The 24,959-nt window shown below is 57.0% G+C and overlaps 1 protein-coding gene across 1 annotated transcript; it reads right to left on the reverse strand.

Moving 5' to 3' along the window:
- Window positions 1–4,461: 4,461 nt before the first annotated feature.
- CD5 (CD5 molecule) lies at window positions 4,462–24,959 on the reverse strand. The gene is made up of 9 exons (XM_075547558.1): window positions 24,908–24,959; window positions 11,550–11,855; window positions 11,144–11,206; window positions 10,313–10,630; window positions 8,492–8,779; window positions 7,226–7,351; window positions 6,436–6,489; window positions 5,254–5,370; window positions 4,462–4,550 (listed from the first exon to the last, which is right to left on the reverse strand). Exons 1-9 carry the CDS (start codon window positions 24,957–24,959, stop codon window positions 4,462–4,464), a joined length of 1,413 nt encoding a protein of 470 aa, XP_075403673.1.

Here is a 24,959-nt window from a genome sequence, read left to right on the forward strand (position 1 = left end):
TGTGTGGTGACACATCCCTGCCACCTGCTGGTCACTCGGGCTCCTGCATCCCACGGGAACCCGCAGTGGGTGGTCCAGGCGCTCGCTCTGACTGGTGGTTCCCGCAGTCTGCACCTGGCTCTGAGCAGCAGGGAGACAGTGTAGCCAGGAGGTGACTGAGGCTGGGCTCAATGCGATGTAGCTAGAGGAATCTTTAGGACTGGAGAGCTCACAGCCCCTGCCTCCCCTAGTTCCTGCCTGCACTCGGGGCCCCAGGCTGAGGCAGCGGGGGTGCCAGGAGAAAGGATTTTATTAGGGGCTGCCTCCTCCGTGGGCCACTCCTCACTAGCACTCCCCAGTCACACTCCAGGACCACATAGCCCAGAGCACAGCTCGGAGGAGGAGGAAAAGGTGGGGCACCCCGTGCCCTCCCTGCCCTGTCTCCTGAGTCACCATGCTGACCACGTATCAGGTGACAGCCTTGTATCGCAATCCCTGTTGGTTGGGGCCCAGCCCTTTGACTCAGTCTCTCTGCTATCAGATAACACCGATTCCCTCTTCCAACCGAGTTCCCAGCTCTTGGATCCCGGGGACTTGGATGGCCAGTGAGGTCGGCTCTGATCCTTCATTTCCCCAGTGGGACTGGATGACAGGCTAGGGTCAGGGGCTGCATCCAGAATGGCTCCAGGTCAGGGAGGCGGTGGACAGGTGGACAGATTCTAGGGGCGTGGAAGCCAGGCCACTGCCCGGCTGGGCTCTGGCCACAGGAATGTGCTCCCGGGCCTGCGCAGTCCTTGTGAAGCCTTCCCCCAGGGAAGACGAGAAGCATGCCGGCAAACTGCCTAATTGTTAAGTGTTGAAAACTAATTCAAGGTTTTAAAACATCCTGAAGCCAGATAGATCAGACAGCAGACACATGACACTCCCCCTAGGCCACCCACCCCCAGGTGGGTCCACCCAGGTCCTCTGGTCTCTAAAACGGTGTTTTCTTTGATGCACAATGCTGAGGACATCTTTGGGCTGGGGGAGGGGAGGGGAGGTAGCCGTATCTTTCCCATCTGACTTCTCAGTGAGCCAGGGCCCCACAGAGGAAGGCAGTTTTCGTTGTATGGGCCACTTGGTCAGGCCCCCAGGAGCAAGTGTGTGTGTGTGAGTGACATGTGACTCTGGGGTCACCCCTGTTGTCTTCCGGGGTGACAGGTGTCTGCCCCGCCTTCATTGACCCGGATACAATGCCAGCCTGAACCACAGCGCGGTGGAGCACCCAGATGTGAAAGGCGGTTTCAGGGCCGCCATTCTGCAGCAACTTGGATGACAGGCCTTGGGCTGCTGACGGCAAGGCCGTCGGCTCAAGCCCACCAGCTACTCTGCTAGAAAAAGACGAGGCTGGCGGCTCCTTCTAAGAGGTTGTGATGGGGCTGAGTCGGCTCAAACCCACCAGCTACTCTGCTAGAAAAAGACGGGGCTGGCGGCTCCCTCTAGGAGGTTGTGATGGGGCTGAGTCGGCTCAAGGGCCGTGGGTTTTGTTTGGGGTTGTAGTGGACCCAGGGAAGAGGCCCCCCGGAAACAAAGCTGGGGCCTGCAGTGGCCATTTCGAAATCTCACCCAGGCAGAACTCCAAGGCCCACAGCAGAATTAGGCAAAGGAATTGCCGGGACAGGATATATTCTGTCTCGAAGCCAGATCAGGGTCCAGAGGTGGGACGGTGATGGTGGGGGGTGATGGACAGGTGCTGACCAGTGGCCTGGCCCTGGACCTACCAGTTAAGGTCAGTGGTGCAAACAGTTAAGCACTTGACTACTCCCCCGCCCCCCCAAAGATTGGTGGTTCAGAGGCACCCAGAGGTGATCTGCTTCCTGAAAGGGGCAGCCCTGGATGTCTGCTGGAGCACAGCGAGCCAGCAGACCGGCTTCCTCAGTAGCCCAGCCAAACACATTCTTTGCAGTGCCTCAGTCAACCCCACGACCCCTGGTGCGTGCGCTCTCTCTCTTTCTGTGTGTGTGTGTGTGTGTGTGTGTGTGTGTGTGTGTGCTTTCTCTCTCGCTCTCTCTGTGTATGTGCTGGTTTGTTTTTTTAATGTGGGCCTCAATTACTTCCATGCCACTGTTGGGTGGCCACTGCTGGGTGACCATCCGTAAAAAGGCTCTTCGAGAGGAAGGTGCAGGCAGGAACCGTGTGTCACCTTGCCTCCTTTGTCCTCCCAGCATCCCTTTCCAGCAACCCCTGTGCCCTGCTCGGAGAGGCAAATGGTTTTACTGCTTCTGGGCTCCCAGGGCGCTGATCTGGGCTTGGCCCCGGGGGTGTTTGCAGGCAACAGAAATGGCCTCTCTCTGACTGCCCACGCTGTGGGCCCGAAGTCTCCAGCACCCCCACCCCCACCCCAATTGTTTAAGACCCCATCTCCCTCCAGAAACCCCCTTTGGTTGGTTTGGGAGTTGCCGTCTGTGTCCTGGACCACAGTGTTTGTGGCTGCAGAGATACTGCTGTGCTGTTGAGGTGCCGTCCATTGGCTCCTGCTGACAGCGACCGTGTGCACAACCCAACGAAGCACGCCAGGCCCTGCGTCTTCCTCACGATCTCTTGTGCCCGAGCATCACTGTGGAGGCCCTGCGTCTTGGAGGACTGCGATGCCCAAGGACTTGGTGACCCCGGTCCAGCCTCTCTCTCTGTCAGATTCCCCTTCCCCCCCCCCCCCCCAGGGCCTAGTTAGCCAGTCTCCTCTCACACTTTTAAGAGAACAAAGGCACCACCTGCCAACTGGTATGCACCAGAGAGAAGCCGGCAGCCAGACCCACCCCGCAGCACAGCAGAAGAAAGGCCTGGCGGTCTATTACCATGACAACCACTACCGAGCAAGCCCTGGGGAGCAGTTCTCCACACCGAGACTGACTCCCAGGGTCCCTACCATTTGGCTTTCTGGCTTCTCCAAGCAGTAGAAAGGACAGTGGAGGCGATCACACCGAAAGGACACAGCCAGCTAACCCATCCGTGACTTTCAGGTTAGAAGGCCAACTCTGCTTAGAAGAGGTCGCGTTTGCGGTAAACTTAACAGAATTTAGGAGCCCTGGTGGCATCTCCGGCCACACATCGGGCCCCCAAGCCCCAGGTCAGTACTTGGAAACCACCAGCTGCTCCGCGGGAGTAAGGTGCAGCTTTCTACTCCCTCCCATGAAGGTAGACAGTCCTGGAAAGCCCACACGGGGCAGTGGTACCCTGTGCAGGACGGGCCGGGGTGTCTGATGGCCAGTGGAGTCAGGGTGCTCTGGACACCCCTTGTCCCATGCGGCTGCTCTGCAGGCGCTGACCTGGCTGTGCTCAGGTCTGCAGCCCTCCAACCACAAGGGGCCCAGAGCTACCCCAGGGTACCCCTCCCACCGGGACTGAAGGGGCTGGGGGCGCAGCAGCTCTCAGAGAGTAGAAAACACATTATTTACAAGGACGTAATAAAAATACATTAGAGCAGCCTCAGCTCCCCGCTGCCCCCAGCCCGAGCTTCCTTCTGAGGCAGAGCCAGAGCCCACTCAAGATGGGGGTGGGGAGGGGACGGGGGACACGGCTGGTCCGCTTGGCCCTCTGGGTGCCCTTGTGTCTCCATTTGAGAGGCTGCTTGTTTCTGGGCTCCACCTTTGCACAGCGCCCACCGCCAGGCTGGCCACACCAGGGTGGGCACTCCCCTGGGCTTTGTGGGGACGGGCCCATGTTCTGGCTGAGCTGGGAACCAGCCGTCATTTCCTGGGAGAAGAAGGAGGACAAGTGGGCCTGGCTCGGGGGGGTCTCTTCTGGTTCCGGTTCTGCTGGGGGGAGAGTAGAGGCAGGCGTCAGGAGAGACCCCTTGGGGTCGGGGGAAAACTCAGGGAGGTGGGGACAGGCCCAGGCCCTGGACTCGGCCTCAGGGACAGTCGGAGGGGATTGTCTCCCCTGGGAGAGTGCACTACACTACGAGAGAGAGCTTAGTAAGAGCTGGTTCGGAAAGCTGACGACCTCTCCGGTCGCCTCCAATTGCTGGAGACCCTGGGGTGGGGGTAGGGGCAAAGATGGACTTGACCAGCTGCTAACTGAAAAGTTAGAGGTCCACATCCTAGAAGCGCCTGGAGCGAAAGACCTGGCAATTGGAATGAAGCCCCAGGGCCCAGTTCTGCTCTGACACACGCAGGCCGCCAGGGGTTGGGATGGGCTTGGAGGACAGCAGTTAGCTCAACTGGCCACTCCGACCCCGGCCCCCCATCAAGCCCTGAGCCCGTGCAGCCTGGTGGGTGTGTCCAAGCAGGCACCTGCAAAGGCAGAGCACCAGGACCCTTCCTTAGCACCTCTGGGTCAGTTCCAACCACCAACCTTCCCCTTGGCAGTGCAGCGCCGAACCATGAGTGTCCCGCAGGGGCTCTGTGACGGTCACGCCTACGTGACAGATGCTGGTGCTTTCACCAAGTACCCTCCCCAGACAGGGCCGGGCCTGGGGACCCCTCACCTGTCACCTGCCACCTGTCACAGACGCTGAGCCCCGTGCAGGTCATAGTCGCTGTCGGAGGAATTGTCAGGCTGGGCAGAAGATGCGCGCAGGGCCCCTTCCAGTGCTGGGGAAAGAAAGGGGGTCCTCTTCAGAAGCTGGGGCCACACAGGGTCCCAAGATCTCACAGCAGATCATGCATTCTTGGGGGTTTAAGGCTGTTGATGTCACGATCCGTTTTGATGGCGTTTGCTAAGTGCTCACTCAAAACAGACACCCAAACTTACTGCCACTGAGTCGATGCTGAGTCACAGCGACCCTATCGGACAGGCAGAACTGGCCCTGTGTGTTTCCAAGGCTGCAGCTCTTTATGGGAGTAGAAAGCCTCGCCTGTCTCCCAAGGAGCACCTGGTTTCACACTGCTGACCTTGGGGTTAGCAGCCTAAGGTGTAACCACCACCCCACCAGGACTCCTGTCAGCTCGCTAATGAGGCTGAGTCCCAGGTTCCCTGGAGCTGGGCTGTTGGTGCCTGTGAGGGGCCGGGCTACCAAAACACCCTTGTTGATTCCTTGAAACCCGAGGGACCCAGCAATGGGGATGGGGTGAGGGTGGGGTGGGAATGTTAATGGCATTGGGGCTGGTCTTCTTTGCAGATGAGTGGGTCACTGAAGGCTGTGTCCCTTCCCCTTGCTCCCCCAACTCCAGGACCTGTGGCCAAGAAGGGCAGCTTCATCCCCCTCCCCTGGACCTTCCCATTCTTCCTCCCCTTCTCCCGACTGACCGCAGCTCTGCCTGATACGGGGGAGGGGGTCCCCCGGCTACTGCTCACCCGGGTAAGCAGAGATGGAGCTCCTGGGGGGCTGGCTGTATTCGTTATCCACGTGTGAGGTTGCGGGGTTCTCAGCCCGAGACCGGACAGTAGCCGTGTGGTTGCGATGGAAAGACACTAGGAAAATACAGGGGCCGTGCCATTAAACTCGCTTTTCTCACTTCCTCCCCCAGTAGACGCCCCCAACCTTCAGTCTCCTGCTCCCACTGTGGTAGAGGGGTAGAGGGGAGGTGGTCCCCACACCTCATTCCATGCATCCCCTTCTCTCCATGCAGCAGGGCCAGCAGCAGGCTTGGGGAGAAATGGGGGTTGGCCAGCCGTCTAGTTTGCAGGTTGGGCCTTCCGACAGTCAGTGAGTCAGTCACCAAACGCGTCTTAAGCAGGAGCTGAACCTCAAGGCATAGGACGCCCCCCCCCCCGCCAGCCCCTCAGTCCTACAGAGGGGGTGAAGGTGGCCTGGGAAGCAGGAAGGGGGCTGGGCATCTGGCCGGGAGGTGAGAGGGTGCAGGGCAGGGCAGGGGGCTAGTGGCACCCGTCCTGATACAGGCCCTTGGAAGCTGTCTACGAGAAAACCCATCGCCACCCCCAGTTAACCCACCCCACTGACAGCGACCCTACAGGACAGGGTAGAACTGCCCCCGGGGCTTCCTGAGACTGTCACTCATTGCAGGAGTAGAAAGTCTCGTCTCGTTCCCAAGAAGCTTGCTGTTGATTTTGAACTGCCGGCGAGGTCAGCAGCCTAACATGGACCAGCTTCTGGGAAAACGCCCCTTAGAGGGGAGTCCCGCTAAGTCCTGACACGAAGAACCTTGTCTAGCTCGGGTGAACTTGTTATTTCCCACATCCCCTGGCTCACGAGATTTTCTTTTATTGAGCCTCCTGGGTTTGGTTGGCTGCTGTTTTGGGGAGTGCTGTCTGAGGAGGTGGAGGCTGCAGGGTCCTCTGGGTAAGGCAGCCTCAGCGAGCAGATGCGAAGCAGGGGAGGCCTTGGTCTCTGAGGCAGGAACCCCAAAAACCACTTCTCCACGAGAGGCCTCTGGCCCCTGGGTGTGGGGACTTGTGCCGACCACAGTCACACCTTGGACAATGTGGGGGAGGCCTGAGGCCACCTTTGACGCTGTCTGTGGTAGCCACCTCCTTCCGGCCCTGTGGACACAGGTGGCATGCCCGGGGGACACTTACTGCTCTGGTTCACCCCTGTTGGGCCAATCCATTGCCGCTGCTTCTTTTGACGGACTGCGGGGGATAGACAGGAGAGGCAGCTTAGGGGGCGTGGGGGAGGAAGTTTTAGGTTCTGGGGGAGGGGGGTGGCCATTGGGACCCACCCCTTGGATCCTTGAACTGCCTCCATTTCCTAACTTGTTCAGGAGGTGTGGACATCAAGGTGTGGACACCAGTGGGGTCCCCAGGAGGTAGGGCTGAAGGGGATCTAGAAGGAAGCTCTGTAAAGGCCTCTGGGACCCCCCTCCCCCCACTGCCCACCTCTGTGCCCTCGCTCTTCAGCCCCGAGTCCCCCCGCCTTGTCCCTGAACCGTGTCCCCTGTCTCCTGCAAGAGAAGCAAAGCAAACCACCTGCCCTTCCACAAGGTGTGCCATCGCCCGTTTGGCAGGTGGGGAAACGGAGGCTCAGGGAGAGGAGGGGGTCAGCCACTGTCTCGTACAGCCTATAAGTGGTCGAGGCAGGCTGGACACATGTCTCCTGACTTTGGGGGCTGCGCAATGACCCTCAGGGCCACCCAGGTCCCCAGCAGGTCTCGACTGGGCCCCAGATCTGGTGAGCATTAAAAGTCTAGGGTCCCTCTGGTTTCCTGTCCTCCCTTTGGTCCGAGAAGGAAAGGGTCGGGTGGTGGAGCTCTCGGGGGTGCGGTGGGGTGGGGGAATGGGCCCTCCATGGGGCTGACAGGCAGCCCCTCAAGTCTGTCCACGGGGTGCAGGACTGTGGCAGGGTGTGGTTCAGGGCATCAACACCTACATTTCTTCACCAGCTTCTTGTAGACAAGGGGACCGCACATGACCAGGAGCAGAGCCAGGAGCATAAGGGCCAGGATGATGCTGGCCACCGTGCCGGCGTCCAGGCCCGCAGGGTGATGGTACTCACCTGGGGAGGAGAAGGGTCCAGTCAGCTCCTGCCCCGAGGGTGTGGATACTCCCTGCAGTGTGTCCCTAGAAGTGCCTCCCTCCCAGGGCTTTACCAGCATGTGTGGAAGGTGGTCATCGATGGACCTGCCTCTCCTCATGTGTCCATTCTCCTGTGGGCATCAGATGGCTGTCTATCCAGCTACTACTTGTCACTCTTGGGGAACTTCTATACCACTTGACAGTTACTTGTACCTTAACACCTTGCCATCGTATGTAGTGTTAATATATTCCAATAGCTGGATCACATCCACCTCCATGTCCATCCATCCACCCTTCATCTCTCTCCACTCATTTATTTATTCATCCATTCAGTCACCATCTGTGAATCTACCCTTCATCTATCTCCACTCATTCATTCATTCATCATCCATCCATCTGTACATCTACCCTTCATCTCTCTCCACTCACTTATTCATTCATCATCCATCCATCCATTGTACATCCACCCTTCATCTATTTTCCATATATTGATTCATCCATCCATCCATCTGTACATCCACCCTTCATCTCTCCCCACTCATTCATTCATTCATTCATCATCCATCCATCTGTACATCCACCCTTCATCTATCTCTACTCGCTCATTCATTTATTCATCATCCATCTGTATATCCAGCCTTTATCCATTCTCCATTCATTCATTCATTCATTTATTCAACCTCCATCTTTCTATCCTTCATTCTTCCATTCTTTATCCATCATACACCATTCACCTACACATACATCCATCTACTCATTGTCTATCCATTGATCCATCTTCCGTCCATCCACTCATTCTCCATTCATCCATCCATTCATCATCCACTTACATATTCATACATGTGCCCATTCTCCATCCATCCATCTGTCCACCTCCCATCCAGCTATTCTTCATAATACATATTTTAATAACTCCTGTCTATCCCTAGGTGGTTCTAGGCTGGTTGGTTCGGTCTTCATTGCTCATCTCCACTGTTGCCTGGGCACTCCCACCCTTCCTGCCACCCCCACCTTTTCCTGGGCCTCTGGAACACTGAGTCCATCTCCTGACACCTGCGTTTGAGAGCCAGGGAAAGGACAGCTCTGTCTCCACCCCGCCCCCCATGCTGGCCAAACTCACATGTGACAAACACCCTTTTGCAGCGGGGGCTCTTCTGAAGCTCATGGCACTGGGACAGCTTCTCCTGGGGACACGAGAACCCTGGGGAGGCTGTCTTGCTGGCCTCCAGCTTCCCATGGGTGACGGCGCTGCCACATTTCTGCTCCTGGCATACCTCGTCCCACCTCACCACCGTGGCCGTGCTGTTGTGGCACAGGGCATTCCACTGCCCTCCCTGGCGCACCTCCACCACACCTTCACATGGGCTGTGGCCCTCCACCAGGCGGCTCTGCACCTTGGGCTGGAAGTCTGGGGAGGAGAAAACCGAGAGGAGTGGGTAGCTGAGCCCGAGCCTCCTGGGCTGCTGGTGAGGCAGGAGCTGGGGCCAGTTCTCCTTGAGCAGGTATCTTGGGGGATGTGGGAACATAGGACTAGACCGTCTGCCTTCCTCCTGCCCATTCCTCCTGCCTGGCATATTCCCTCTGGGCAGCTGTGGCAGAGGAAGCTGGCAGTGGGCTGATGCCTGTGGGCAGTGTCAGCACTGAGCCAGGTGCAGAGAAGGGTCAGCCTGAGAGGAGTGCCACCTGGTCTCCCTGTGCTGGGAATGACCTGGGGGGTGGCAGGGGGGAAGAGGGAGGGGCTTTCAAAGCAGGGCGAGAGGCCAGGCAGGGGAGGCACGGTCTGCTCTGAGCCCTGTTTCCCAGGCTTCACCACCGGGGCAGACTGTCAGTGGACTGCCCCGTTGCTTCAGGGTTAGATTCTCTTCCAGGATGTCCAGCCTGGCTGAAGCTACCTCTCCCCTCACACTCAGCTGAGAGGGTGTGTGGTCACACCAGCGCTAGCCAGTTTCCATAGCAACATCTCTAGCTGATCTGCTTATGCTTAGAGGAAACCAAAGGCCAGACCCGGCCAGCGAGGAGAGAGGAGGGCTGAAAACTGCAACTACCCCACTCCCACCCCCCGTCCCTAATCAGGTTAGGATACCTAGGGGAGGGGGGGCTGTTGAGTAGTTCACACAGGGGACCCCACAGACTGCAGGCAACTCTGCCTACAGGACAGCCGAGTGGCACGGGCAGAGCTGCCCGCAAGTTGATTCGGACTCAGTGGTCCTGGGCAGTGAGCGCATCATGCTTCAGCCGAGACCCCCTCAGTGCTCTGGGACACTGTGCAGAGAATTGACCTTCGCTGCCTCAGCTTCCTCCTCAGGGAGATGGGGCACTAATGTCACCTACCTTCATAAGGATATGCCGTAGAAATAAAATAAAAGCAACACCTGAAATGCTGCCTGCTCCCCCCTCCCCGGCCCTGCTGCCCCTACACACAGTGTTGAATCATTGGTTACAGTAACTGTCATTAATGGCCAAGCCTCCCTGGGTGGAGCAAATCTGACTATAAACCCAAAGGTTGGAAGTTTGAACCCACCCAGAGGTGCCTCGCAAGAAAGTCCTGGCAAACTCCTGAAACACATCAGCCATTGAAAATCCAGCGCTGTGGTGCCAGGTGGAGCCTTCCTTTGACGACCAGCAGGATGGCACCAAGCAGCAGCACAACTACGCCCTGCCCCCACCCCATGCACCCGCCATCCTCCAGCCCACTCTGACCCTTGACACCCAAGAGCGGCTTCTCACGGCCCCCACCAGACCTGAGCCCCTCTTGCTCTTCTCCTTGCCCCCTCCCAGAAGCCCCACTGGGCTCCTTCAGTGTTGTTGCCGGTGTGGGGCGTGGGGGTGTCTCCGAGGCGCACGTGCACTGGGGTCAGGCCGTGGTCTCCCCTCTCCCCGGCAGGAAGCTAGCAGTGGCTGTCACCGGTGGGGATATAGGGACCGTACAGCGAGGTCTCACCTGAGCAGAGGATGGCGAGAGCCCGGCCCCCACCCGAGGGCCGGCGTGTCTGGAGGCACTGCTCCAGGGTGACACAGCTGACGTTGTGCTGTAGCTTCCACCGCAGAGGCAGCGAGGGCCCGGGCTCCGGGCGCTGCCCCCTGTCCTGCAGACGCCCCAGGAAGGAGCCACAGTGGAGGGCACTGCAGATGTGGTCCCCCAGCTCCTGCGTCAGGTCCTGGTCCTCGACCTTGCCGCCCTGGCTGCCCCGGTAGTACTCCACCTCCCCGGCACAGTGTGGGCCTTCTTGCCTGGCACTCAGCTGAAACCTGGGGGGCGCTGGCCGAGAGAGAGGGAGAGGGTCAGGTGGGCCTCAGTGTGGTGGGGCCCTGCAGCACACACCTGCCTGCCTAACCACCCCACACCCGCATGGTGTATGCTGCTGTGCCCCTGAACCCTGGGAGGGAGGGAGTTGCCCATCGCAGGGAGGCATCAAACATCGCACTGGAAATGAAATTCCAAACAAGGGAATCGTTGCTGCAGGTGGATGCAGACTCCCACCTGGCAACCCATTTGTCTCAGAGTGGGCTGCAGGGGCTTTCTGGGCTGTCATCCTGATGGAAGCAGACTGCCAGGCCTTTCCTCCAACGTGCCACTGCCAGGCCTGAACCGACAACCTTTAGGTAAGTAGTCGAGCGTCCACTGTGTGACAGCCCAGGGAGCTTGCAGCGGACATCTGATATTAAAAGATGCCCCTTGTTTATCATAAACTCACATGGACTGGCTGGTGTCTTGTGTTACGACTCACTAAATCTGACAGCCCTGTCCCGTGGGGTCTCTGGGTTGTCTTACCTGTGGGCTCCGGAGTGGTGGTGGGCGGTGGCCTGGTGGGGGCAGGGGTGCTCCTCAGGGGCTCTGAAAGGAGACCCCTTGATGAGAGAGGGGAAAGAGGCCCAGGGGGGGAGGCGTGGGGTGGGGTGGGGTAGGGGGTGACTCCAGGTGGGGCACATAGACTCGGCACTGGCCAGGCAGGCTCCACATTGAGCCCGCTGGCCATGCCACTGCCTGTGTATGCCCCCTAGCAGTGCCTGGCCCACCCGATTCACCGGTGAGAAAGAGGTCCAGAGGCTAGCAGTTCCGGCCTCTGTCCCACACCCTATCAGAGGACCTTGACTGGGCATCCCTCCCACAGCCTGCCTGGCCTCCAGTGACTGATCACCCAGGCCAAGGGTCCCTGGGGAGTTTAGCTAGTACCCACCTTTGCAGATGAGGCTCAGAGGGGGGCATGAGCCTGCCATGCGGATACTGCAGTTGATGAAGGATCCCGGGTCTCCATGGCAGAGGATCTGGTTCAAGGGCCTGCTGAAATCATCGAACTTATCGAGCTTCAAGGGCCTCCCGCAGCCCAGCTTCTGGCAGAACTGGGCCTGCCAGGGAGAGTTCTCCTGGGAGCTCCACCTCTTGCCCCAGCTCAGGTGACACACGGAAGACCACCGGTCCCAGGGGTAGACCTCCAGCTGGCCCTGGCACGGGGAGTGAGAGTTGCTCAGCCTCACTGGAATCTCTGGGGAGGAAGGGTGACAGAGCAGGGGAGCAGTTAGACTGGGGAGGGCCCACGCCCACCCACCCGATTTCAGAGCCAGAGGGAGACTCGGAACAGAGGGTAAAGAAAGATTCTTAACACCCAGTGCCAAGCAGAACCACCCCGGGCCCTGGGCCCTGCCCATTCAGCTCCAGTAAATCCAAGATGGGCTCTCCCTCCCACCTGGCCTTTAGAAAACCCTTGTTAACATCTGGAATGAATGTAACAGAGATACCATAGACTTCCCAGGAAGTGAGTGCACTCATCTGGAGGCGACGGTTGAACCGATTGGGACAAATGGGTACATGTACGTATGCAGTCACCAAGGCCACAGTCTAGACGTAGACCCCTGCTGGGCCCCCAGGAAGTCCCCTCCCGCCCAAGCACCCCAGGTGACCTCGGCTCCGCTGTCTGTCAGGAGAGGTCAGTTGTAGATCGCCACCTCCGCGGAGCCCCAGAGGGCGTTGCTGGTGTGTGTTTGCCCTCAGATCACCTGGAAATCTCCCCTCCAGCAGACGGTCCCAGGACAGCCTCACAGTCTCCGTCTGGCTGGGCCACTGCTGGGGCAGCTCCTGGTCTATGTACAGCCACCGCTGCACCACTCATTTTCTCCGGCTCCCCACGTCCCCAAACACCATGTGCTTTGCTAGTGGTTGGTCTTGCCTGGTGATGCCTCCAGCCCCCACCGCCCTGGCTTCTAAGGAGCATTTGGCCCGAACGTCCCCCGAGACCTATCTGTTTGTCCTTCTGGAAGTTGTCTGGGCCTTCGCAGTCTTCGTGGTCAACGCCCGCGCTCAGAGGTGCCCATTCTCCCCCTGCCTTCCTTCTTTATTGCCCAGCTCAGAGGCATATGCACCCGCCGTGTACCTGGCTTATCTCTTCTTGTCCTGCAGTGCCCAACGTGTCACCTGACCTGAGGCTTCTTTTTTATCCGCTGGATAATATTACATTGCCTGATGCTACCACAGGAACCTGGGGATTCACTTTAAAGTTGCTGGCGCTGTCCGGTAGATGTCGGACCGCTAACCACCAGGTTGGCGGTTCAAACTCACCAGCCACTCCTTGGGAGAAAGGCGAGGCTGTCGCTCCTGGTAAGATGTTCGGCAGTTCTACACCCAGGGTGTCTGAGAGTCGGCATCAGCTCGACAGCTGTGGGTTTCATTAGGGCTTAGGGGGAGGGGGACTGTGGCTTATGAAGGCGCCCTGGTGGCATAGTGGTTACACGTTGGGCTGCTGACCTCAAGGTCAGCAGTTCAAAACCACCAGTCACTCATCGGAGGAAAGACGAGGCGTTGCACTCACGTAAAGAGTTACAGTTTCGGAATCCCACAGGGACAGCCTAGCCCGCCCTGTAGGGTCCCTGCGATTCGGAAGCAAATCGAGGATGGTGAGCTCTTGAGTGGCTTGTGAGTTGATCAGGCTCCATGGAGCAGAGCATGCAGATACGCTTTTGTGTATGCTCACATCGCGAGACCGTGGATGCTGTTTCCTGGGTGATGGCCGGCGGCAGGGGTGACTGGATAAATGGGGTTCAAAGATGGAACTGGCTGCGAACACACAGCTCGCAATATCTTTAGAGTGTTTAGCCAGGGGAGGTTTGGCCGATGTCAGCAATTAAGCGGGGCCTGTTTTGTGTTTTGATGAAGCTCTGAGGTGGTTCTCTCGCTGGGACCCAGTGGTCTGGTGGCTGTTTTCTCCCATGATGAGGACACTCTGGGCCCAGGGGACAGGGCTGGGACTTGCCGGGGTCATTCAAACGAGTCAGCGGCAAAGTGGATGATCCCAGCGCCTGACACCTGCCAGTCTGTCGTCCTGTGGAGGCTGTGACGCTGGAAGCGGTGATGCCCGTGTCGGATGGGCTTCAGGCATGCTTCTAGGACTAAGAAGGGACTAGCAAGAAAGGCCTGGCCATCTGCTTCCAACAATCCATCAATGAAAGCCTTACGGATCCCAATGGAACACCTCACCAGGGAAGAGAACTCATGTCCACTGTACAGATGAGCAAACGCAGGGTCAGGAGGCCGTGCAGGAACTTGGAGCTAGGAGGGCAGTGGGTCTCCAGGGCTCATGACTCGGCAGCCACCCTTCCCCACAGGCCAGGCAAAAAGAGGCCGGCAGCGGTGAGTGGGTGAGAAACGCCTTAGCGGTTTTTTTCCTTCAGGGCGGCTCCCAGACAGTGGTGCAGGCCAGCTGATCCCCTGTCCACAGTGTTACTTGGAGCGCAATTTGGGAAACACGATCCCCCGAGGCTGGCCCTCCGTCCGGCACTTTCCCCGTCTGATGCAGCTTTTCTCTGCAACCTCGGCTGGGCACGCCTTTGACTCCCAAGCATCTGAGAGGACTGGCCAGCCAGCAGGGTCCTCGAGGGGCAGCGTGTGTCATGAGGATAATGATCACGATGTGGGCTTTAGACGGTGTGTGTGTGTGGGGGGGCTTCTCTTTGGTGGGTGTGACAAGCCCGCAGGTCCCCTGCAGCCTTCTGGAACCCACTTGGACTCCCCTCGTCCCCAGGTCTCCCCTTCTCAGGTCCCCCCAGGCTCCCCTTACCTGAGCCCGTCCTGCCGACATCTCCGACATCACCGAGGCAGGAAATGACTGCACAGGGGAGAGAGGAGGGTCAGGAAGTGGGGCCTTCTCCCTGGGCAACGGCCTTTCCACCCCCACCTCCCACTCTGCATTTCACGGTGCTGGACATGGGGTGGGGTCGCCAGGAAACGGCAACTAACAACAGGCAAGGTGGCCTTCACACCCAGGCCTTCTGCCTCCCCCTGGGGACCTATTTGTCATGCCTCCTCAAACACACGCCCTGCTCCCTCTTTGTCTGTCCCCATCATTGTCGCCTCCATCATCACATCCCAACGCTGTCATCACAATTCAGTCACAACACCATCCCCACAACATGATCACCACCACCACCACCATTGCCATCCCAGCCCGTCACCATGACGGCCCCCCCACCTCTACCAACACTTTCAACGTCTTTACCCTTCCCCGGGCATTTCAGACCACAGCGCGGCCTCCCAGTTCTCCCTGGGGCTCCACCGTCGAGGTGCACTGTCTTCTTTCCCGCTGTACAGATGGGGAGGCTGAGAGATGTTGAGGAGCCGTCCTGAGCCCACACGGCCAGTCAGTGGCCGGCAGGACTCTAGTCCAGATTGCCCAGCCCCAGAGCTTGTGTTCTGCCAATGGGGCCTCCTGGGAAGGCGGTGATGTCCAGCCCCAGGCCTCCCTCAGTCCCTCAGGTTCCTTAGGAGTGACCCTGACCAGAGGGAAAAGAACTTGGCGTGGGGAGACCCAGCCACAAACTTCTTGTGTGACCTTGATAAGCCACTCATGTGCATCCTCTCTGGGCCCCTTTTCCTTGTCTGGGAAATGAAGCTGTCAGTTTCCCGAGCCGTCTTCCTCTTTGGCTCAAAGGTGTAATCTACAATCTTTGCTTCCCGAAGAAGCACCTTGCTCACTCAGCATGCCCTCCCCTCCCCCCCTCCCCAGGACCTAACAGGGGTCTCTGACCTCCCTACCAATCCCGCCGACCCCCACCCCGTCCGTTCTAGAGTCCCCGCCACCTAAGGCCCGAGACTGGGGGGTGGCAGGGGCACGAGGGACAGAGGTCTCACTGGGTGGTGCCCCTCTTCCGACAGCCACAGACACACCTGGGAATGAGGATTCCTGAAGTCCCTTCTTTTGCCTGCCAGTGACCTTGGAGCCCCGGGGTCTAGGGTCTGGATCAGGAAAGCCAGCCAACGCTCTGGGTTGGAAGGGCCGTCTAAAGACTGATCATCTGTCATCACCTCCCCTGAGCCCTGATCTCTTCACCTCCACCAGTGGCCCTCACATTTGGCTCTGCCTGCCCTGAGGCGTGGTCGTGGTGAGACCCCCTCGGAGCTGCATCTACACCCTCTCCCCTCCCAATAGCCAGGATGATTCTCACCTTGACTCTGTAGACACAGTCAGTAACCCATCAGGACCCCCGGTGTGTGCTCGCGTGCAAACAATGCTCTAATCAGCTTGCTACAAATCAAATGGTGGTGGCGGTGGCGGTGGCAGTGGTGGTGCAAACCCACCCAGGGTGCCACCAAAGAGGGCCTTGGGAACAGTGCTACAGGCAGCACGTGGGTGCCCGGGGTGGTCCTAAGGTTTGGTTCAGCTTTGGGCAGGGCAGTCTGTGGGCTACCCCAGGCCTAGAGGACTTTCATTTCCTATAGGGTATTGACAAACACATTTTTTAAAAGAAAATTATTGTTTGTTTTACTTTTTGAAAGTTCTGGAGATCCAGATGGATTTTGGGAAGCAGGAGGCTCCAGCCTCACTGCCTATGTTGCTGCAAGCACACCCCTCCCCCCACTCCCCTGTGCCTTCTGGTTGGCCAGCCCTTTCCTCCCCCGTACCGGCCTGCTGCTGCGAATCTCTACTTTTAACATGAATTTTCACACCAAGTGACGCACAAATAAACTCCCACTAGCTCAAGTCAAAGCTTGTATCAAGTTTAGCTTGCCAGAAACCTACACTTTTTTAAAAATTTGAAATTGCAGATGAAAGTTTGTGAATCCGAATCCGAAAAACAAACAAAACCCCCAATAAACTAAAAAAAACCCCCCAAACTCCCTGCCACCAAGTGGATGCTGACCTACAGAGACCCCATGGGGCCCAGTAGCACTGCCCCAGTGAGTGGGCTTCTGTGGCTGTAACTCTTTCTGGGAGCTGAAAGCCTCTGACAAAGTGGCTGGTAGCTTGGCACAGCCATAACTCAGGATGCCACCAGCGTGCCTGGACCCATTTTACAGGTGAGGAGCGTGAGGCACTGGGGGATTAAGCCATTTATCCGAGGACGCATGGTTGGTGCGTGGTAGAGCCAGAACTTAGTTCAGTCCAACGGGCTGAAGGTCTGCTCTCTTGTCTACCCTTCTCAGACTCAGTTCCAGTTCGATCCCGGCAGGTAACCTTTAGCATGTGCATGGGCAGACTCCACCCACAGCCGGGAAGGATCCCTAACTGGAAGGTGCTCGGAGGAAGCGCGACGTGGCAGATGGCTTCCGTGCAGATTTACAGCCCAGGAAACACTGTGGGGCAGTCCTACTCTGCCCTGCAGGGAGGCTAGGCGTCTACTTGGCAGCAAGCGGTTAACACAGAGGGGAGGAACTTCCCTGGTAGAATGCCTTCCCTTTCATGAGGGTCTCGGTTTTGATTCCTAGCTTGTGCCCTTGGGGGGGCAGCTCCTGCGGCCTGTCGGTGGAGGTTAACCGATTGCTATGCTGCCGAGCAGGTTTCTGTGGCGTTTTCCATACTCCGACAAAGTAGGAGGAAAGGCCTGGAGATCAACTTCCGAAACCAATGAATGAAAACTCACAACGGACAATGGTTGGGTTGGCCAGAGCACCCACAAGGACATGGACGCAAGCACAGAGCCGCTCAGAACCCCAGGGGACCCAGGGTCTCAGGGAGAGTCTCAGCACCGCCGACGGTGACTGTCAGGACTGGGAACCTGACCCCAGCTGAGAGCTTCTCATGGATGACCAGGGAAGCCCCAGGCCTGGTGTCGGGCAGCTGGGAGTGAAATGTCCTGGTTTGGTTTCACTTCTCTTTTTTTTTTTTTTTTTGTGGACAGGGATGGGACAGCCCATCACACACCCAACCCTCAGCTTCTCTGTAGGCCCAGCACAGCAGGCCTGACCGCCTGGGGAAGGTTCTGGGCTTTCCTCCTTGGCTGCTCTGCTGGCCGACTCTGCCAGCCAGGCCCCTTGGTCCCCGAGAGTGTGACAGGGAGCCCCCTCAGGTCCTCAGCGGGGTCCGTCATGCGGGGCCAGGATTCTGCAGGTGAACACGAGAAACACTGCTGTGCTTTGTAGGCATGAAATCGGGCTCAACGCAGCGGGTTCAGCCTGCCGGGCCGAGGGACAGCGAGCTCAGCTCTAATCTCATTTACCCTGGGTCAGGCCTATGTGGCAGAACGGCCACTGGGACTCGACTGACTCCTCTCTCCCTGGTGGCCTTTGCATGACATTCCTGCCATGTCTGGGTCCCACTGTCACTGTGACAAGCCATTCCCCCTCGTGTAGGGGTTCACATGTCACAAAGCCTTTCATGCCCAGGGATTCATTCATTCTATCCAGCAGCCCTGTGAAGAGGGACCGCTTGTATTTCCATCGTCAGATGAAGAGACTGCGGTTCAGAGAGGCTGAATGAGTTGATGACGGTCACACAGCCAGCTGAGTCAGGACAGCATGCACCCTAGGGCCCTGCGCCCGCCGCTGCTCAGGTGCTCCCTGCACAGCGGCCGCCCTCCATCTGCACTCCTGCCTAGTCTGTCTCCCGGTTGCACCCTGACGAAGGCACCCCCCCCCACCTGGGCGTGCTGCTCACTGCTGTGTCCCAGCATAGAAGAGGGCCCACCCCTGGGAGCCACTCAGTGATTCTCTCAGTGAATGGACGGACAGACGGACGGATGAGGTTGTATCATTGCAGCTCCCTTTTGAGCTGAGAACCACCGCAGCACCATTTTACAGCGAAGAAGACTGAGTCTCAGGTGAAATGACGGGACCAGCTTCTTACCACCGAGTAGAAATCAAACCCAGATTATCCTTGCATCACAGCCCCACCAAGGAGCCCGGTGGCCCAGTGGTCAGCAGTTTGAAACCACCAGGTGCTCCAGGGAAGAAAAACGAGGCTTCTTCCTACTGTAAAGAGTGACAGTCTCGGAAACTCACAAGGAGCAGTTCTACCCTGTCCTGTAGGGTCACTTTGAGTCAGAATCGACTCGATGGCAGTGAGTTGTAAAAGACCTACCAAAGGGCTGCACCCACACACGTGTACACACACGCACATAGCACATACATGCACACACATGAATTTTCACACAGCACACACACACGCACACCGTATATGTATGTACATGTACCCGCATCATACATGTGCTTGTATATCACGGACATATACATGTATACATAGGTACCATGCATACATAAACATGCATATACACGTGTGCGAGGATGCTAATATGGCCACCCTGCCTTCCTAGTGCTCCCTACGGCTGGGCCTGGAGTCTACCCAGGTGGGGCAGCAAGGTAAGAGAGAACCTGACCGGGCGACCAATCCCACCCTGTCCCACCTTGTACCTGGGAGGTCAGGGCCATCCCTGTATCATCTCCACGTCCTTTGTTTGTCTGAGCACCGAAGCCACACTAGCTTTCTGTGCACTCACCCAGTCCATCTTCCTCAACCTCGAGGAGGCCGGAGCTATGCAACTCCCACGGAGCAGGTGGGGACCCGGGCTCACAGAATTCCTCTGCAGTCACTCACTGGGCAGATGGCAGCGGCACGGCTCAAGCTCTCAGCTCCATCACCCTCCAAAACCCCAGTGCTGGCTTTTAGCGGCCTGGTGCCTGGACTGGACAGGATGGGACTGTGGTCCAGCACGGTGAGGGCAGGGGAGCATGCTCTGCCCGGGGCAGTGACTTCAGGGAGCTGCTGCAGGAAGACCTGGCTCATCACCATCACCCCAGGGAGGTTGTGGGCACAGGAGTCTAGTGGTGCCCAGGCTGTGGGCACAGCCCCCAGGGAAGGACAGGAAGTTACAGGGTCTCCAGGGCTCTGGCCATGAGTCATCATCTTTGGGGGAATGGTTCGCAGGGTGCCTGGCTTGGTCTGGTCCTTGGCTCCCATCCTTGGAGGCAGCTGCAGGGTGGCTTCAGATGAATCTTGTGGCCATTTTCTCACACATGGGAGTGACCTTGGAGGGCTCTTTCTCTGGACTAAGGACACAGAGGGGCCCCATGAGGTCGAGAGCACCAGACGGGAGTGGGCTACGCTCTGTGAGTGTGAGTGTGTGAAAGTGAGTTGGCTCTGCTGTGTGAGTATGTGCATGTGTGTGTGTGTGTGTGTGTGAGGTGGGAGTGAGCTCTGCTCTGTGAGTGTGCCACTCTCTGGTCAGAGGCTTGGTGTCTCCACTGAAGAACGAGGACCACACACCCAACCTCTCCCAGGTGTAGTGACACTGGAAAAACAAGTGGGTCTCAGAGCATTTTGTAAACTGGGACCCCCCTGGACAAGGGGATCTTACTGCTCACTAGCGTGCTCGCCCTCTTTCACACACCATGCGGAACTGAGCACTTATGGGGTCTCATGGTGATCCTCTACTGCGGCTTCCTCTTCCTGCCTCACACACCTCTGACCAGGGGGTCCTTGAACAAGGCATGGTGGGTCGTGGCAGGCAGGAGGGCCCTTTGGGGCCAGACCACATGCCCTTGGTCTCCGAAACACGTTCCTAGGAGCAGGAAGCTTAGCCAGGCCCAGATGTCTGACCCTGAGGGAGGTCTTGAAGGTCCTGATCATGACCTAGAAGGACCCCAGGTCGACCGCGTCACAGCCACTCGTGTCAGGGTCCTAGGAGGACCCTCTGCTCTCAGGACGGGGTATTTTGTATTTTTGCAACTATGAGCTATAGCAGCCACATGTGCGGACATGCCATCGCCATAGACGGAGGCAACACATGTTTCTGTTTTGGCCATCTCGTGACCATGGAAGCACACACACACACACACACACACAGCTGCAGACACAGAGAGCTACACATGTACACACAAACTCATCCAGCACTTGCACAGGCACACACAGTCACACACACATTTGTACGCACACACAAAGTCACATAAACTCATATGCGTGCATGCACACACTTCTACTGAGTAACAGACAGACACACAATCTGAAAGTGACCAAGCAGGCCATGAAGACGCACTGATACTTGCCGGTAATTTGAATGTCCAATTTGGAAACAGAGAGGAAGAATCTGTTGTTGGAAAAGACGCCCTGGCTGAGCGACGTAACTCGGGGATCCCCTGACAGAATTTTGCGAGACCAACAACTAATTCCTTGGAAATGCCCGTTTGCAAGACCATCCTGTGGTGTCCGCACCGTGTTTATGGACCTCACCAGATGGCAGACACACAGCAATCAAGTAGACCACTTCTGTGGCAAGACGATGGGAGAAGGTCAACATTACCGGTCAGAGCAAGGTCAGAGCTCTTGCGGAAAAAGACCATCAATCGTTCTTAGGAACGTTCAAGCCGAAGCAGAAGAGGAAGGCAAGTCCAGGAGAGCTGAAGTGCGACCTCATGGTCATCTCGCTGAGTGCAGAGACCGTGTCGAGAGCAGACTGGACGACATTGAACAGTAAGGACCAGAGACCAGCCGAGCGGTGGACGACGTCAGGGACATTCTGCACGAAGAAAGCGACAGGCCATCAGGAAGACAGAAAGTCAGGATGAGCGCAGAATGGACGTCAGAGGAGACTGAGACTAGCTCTTGGATGTAGAGGATGAAAGCAAAAGGAGGAAGCCACGAAGCAAAAATATCTGAACAGAAGATTTTAACAGGGGGCTCGCGAGAAGACAACGTTATCTTAGCACGAAATGTGCAAAACCCTGAAGTTAGAAGACCTCGTTCAGCATTTCTGAAGCTGAAAGTAATGAAGAAGGAGAAGAAGAAGAAGAAATAATCCTACCACGCGCTTCAATATCGAAGGATCCGATGGGCAAATTATTGAACAATGCAGGAAGCATGCAAAGCAGATGGAGGGAATCTACAGCGTCCGACCATTTCAGGAGGTAGCACATGACGGAGAACCCGTCACACCAAAGAAGGCTATCAAGGTCACGGTGAAGGCATTGACAAAAGACAAGGCTCCAAGAGGGATGGAAAACCAGTAAAGATGTTCCAACAAGGGAGGTGATGCTGTAAGCACTCATGCATCCGTGTCAGGAAATTTGGCCGAGCGATCAGAAGAGATTCGTATTTTGTGCAAAGAAAGGCGAGCCAACAGATTGTAGAAACGGTCGAACAATATCACACACAAGGAACGTGTTGCAGAAGGAAGATCACGTTGAAAAGGCTGCGGTGGTACATCGCCAAGGACTGCCAGAAATTCAAGTCAGAAGAGGTGGCACAGAGGGTATGGCTGCTGGTGCCCTGTGGAGCTTGGCTAAGAGCAGAGAACACCGAAAATCTGTTTGCTCGTGATGTATCGACTATGCTAAGGAAATGGCGGAGATAAAAACCAATTATGGATCCTATTGAGAGGAAAGCGGGAACCGGTAGCAATGAAGGATGAATAAGAGAACCTTGGGTGAAGGGATACAGCGGATGGTGTAAGATATGACAAATATCCCTATATATATATACATATATATATAATTTATCAAGGGTTCACGAGGGTGAGGGGCGGAGGGGAAAAAGACAAGCTGATACCAAAGGCTCAAGTAGAAAGATAATGTTTTGAAAATGGCGATGGCCTATCTCAGAAGCAACAAAGCCCACATGGAAGAAGCACACCAGCCTGTGCGATCACGAAGTGCCAAAGGGATCAGGTATAAGGCATCATAAAAAAAAAATCTTACCATAGTGAATGAAGGGGGAAGTGCAGAGTGGAGACCTAAAGCCCATTTGTCAGCCACTGGAGATCCCCTCACAGAGGGGTCTAGGGGAGGAGAAGAGTCAGTCAGAATGCGAGGTAGCACCAATGAAGAATACAGCTTTCCCCCAGATCCTGGGTACTTCCTCCCCCCAACTACCACGATCCGAATTCTACCTTGCAAGTCTGGATAGAGCAGAGGATGTACACTGGTGCAGATAGGAGCTGGAGGCACAGGGAATCCAGGGTGGATGATACCTTCAGGACCAGGGGTGTGAGGGGTGATACTGGGAGGGTAGAGGGAGAGTGGGTTGGAAAGGGGGAACCGATTACAAGGATCTACATGTGACCTCCTCCCTGGGGGACGGAAAACAGAAAAGGGGTGAAGGGAGACGCCGGATAGGGCAAGATATGACAAAATAATAATTTATAAATTATCAAGGGCTCATGAGGGAGGGGGAAGTGGGGAGGGAGGGGAAAAAAGAGGACCTGATGCAAAGGGCTTAAGTAGAAAGCAAATGTTTTGAAAATGATTAGGGCAAAGAATGTACAGATGTGCTTTATACAATTTATGTATGTATGGATTGTGATAAAAGTTGTATGAGCCCCTAATTAAAAACAAAAAGAAAATGGCGATGGCAGCATATGTAAAGTTTGCTTGACAGAATTGATTTACGGATTGTTATAATATCTGTTAGAGCCGACAATAAAATGATTTTTAAAAGAAAAAAAAAGAATGGAGGTTCCAGAACTTGTCATTGTGCTCCTGCAGAACCCGTACCTCGACCAGGAGGCGGCCGTGGACAGAACCAGGGGACAGCACTGCACAGTTTAATATCGGAACGGGCGGCCTTCAAGGTCGCCTCCTTTCACACCATTGACTCCATCTCGACGCCGAGCAAGTCATGTGAGAAGCTCGATTATATGACGAAGCGCAGGGCATCGGACTGGGAGAAGACTCACTCCTAACCACCTACTGACCCAATCTTGCTTTCTGAAAGCGCAGAGGACTTGAAGCACTTTCTGACAAAGACCCAAGACGGCAGCCTTCAGTACGGATTGCATCTCCGCATGAAGAAGACTAGGAGAGTCTCACCACGGGAGCAATAGATGAAGTAAAGATGGACGTCGTCCAGGATTTTCATTCTGCCCGAATCAAGGCCCCTGAGAGCGGCCGTCAAGCAGCGCACTGTTGTGCAGGGCCCATCGGCTGGACAAGACGTCCTGCAGTTACAGAGCCAAGATGGCCCTTTGAGGCACCCTGAACCAGCCCGCGGGTTCATCAACGGCCGCCTATGTCCATGGCCACCAGCTGGCGGATAAGCGAGGCCGGAGAAGAATGGATACATGTGAACGATGATGCGGGCGAAGTCCATGGCAGATGGACAGATCGGTCTTGGGAGAAGGACAAGCAGAAAGCTCCTTAGAAGCAAAGATGGAGGGACTTCCACTCACATTCTTTGGGCATGTCACGAGGAGGCATCTGTCCCCAGCGAAGGACATCGTGCTCGGTAGAGTGGTGGGCCCTCGAAGAGAGACCCCTCCTGGAAACGCCTGGGCACAGGGGCCCCCACAATGGGCTCAAACGCAGTCATGACTCCGGGGAGGGAGGCAGCCCAGCAGGGCTTCATTCTACCACCCCCGAGGTTGCTAGTGAGTCAGAACCCGTGGCGCCAAACAACAACAGATGCACACTCGCACACTCAGATACACGCATTCACCCTCAAGCCTACAGACCCACTCACAGTTCACTCCCGGACACCCCACGTGCCCTCCTTCACCCTCACACTGACACATGCACCCAGCCGCCCCAGGTGGGGAGGGGGCTCCCTGCTCACGTAGTCAGTGCCTCCTGGGTCCCTCCCCTTCCCCCTGGGGAAGCTGCCGGCACCTTCAGAGCCCCCTGTTCTCACTCCACAGCGCAGTTCGCCTCCCACCTTCACACCCTACGGGAGGAATTCAGATCACACCCATCTCACTTTGCGATCAGTCGTGAAGAGGGTGGGATCGGGGACCTGTCCCAGCTCACACAGGATCGTCCACAGCACCCACTGCCTCCCAGCCTGCTTCAGGACCTCCCCACTCCTGAGGTCTCCAGGCCAGAAAGACCCTCAGCTGTCACCACCACCTCCCCCACTCATGGCCCTGCCCCAGACCATTTCCAGAAGTTCACTGGGATAGAATTTCTGGCCCCTCTGCCAGGGCCTGGCCGGGCCTCCCCTAGGCAGGACCTGGGCCTGGTATGAGAGAGGGCCTAGAGACTCTGAGTGCCCCTTCACAGCTGCTCCAAGAGGTCCCTACTGGGCTCTGTCCAGAGCATCACTGGAGCTGCCCCAGGGGGTGGTGAGGGTCCCATCTCTGGAAGTATCCAAGGAAAGGGGCCACCACTGGGGATGCTTCCGAGGGAGCCACATGGATGGCGCGGAGTCTGATTTTAGCACCATGCCACTTCCTCTGGCTGAGGACCCACCAGCACGGAGAGGTAGTGTCTCAGCAGCCTAGAGAAGTTAGGGTCGGGGACAAACAGGGCTCCGGGTGGCCCTCAACACCCCCCTGACCCTGCAAAGAGTCAGACCCAGAGAGAAGGGGGCCCCCAGGTACCCCACAGATGCCTGAGAGGGGTACTCACCCAGCAGCCCCAGCAGGTGCACGGCGGCCAGTGGTGATAGCTGGGACTTCAT

This window comes from Tenrec ecaudatus, chromosome 4, assembly GCF_050624435.1.
Source record: "Tenrec ecaudatus isolate mTenEca1 chromosome 4, mTenEca1.hap1, whole genome shotgun sequence".
NCBI classification, from domain to species: domain Eukaryota; kingdom Metazoa; phylum Chordata; class Mammalia; order Afrosoricida; family Tenrecidae; genus Tenrec; species Tenrec ecaudatus.

Excerpts from the sequence above, each read along its gene's own strand:
- CD5 (XM_075547558.1), bottom strand. The coding sequence starts at position 24,959 with ATGAAGTCCCAGCTATCACCACTGGCCGCCGTGCACCTGCTGGGGCTG. Across the intron at positions 8,780-10,312 it reads TCTCGCCATCCTCTGCTCAG|ACTTCCAGCCCAAGGTGCAG; the intron begins GTGAGACCTCGC and ends TCTCCTCCCCAG. Across the intron at positions 7,352-8,491 it reads CAAAAGGGTGTTTGTCACAT|GTGAGTACCATCACCCTGCG; the intron begins GTGAGTTTGGCC and ends TCTCCTCCCCAG.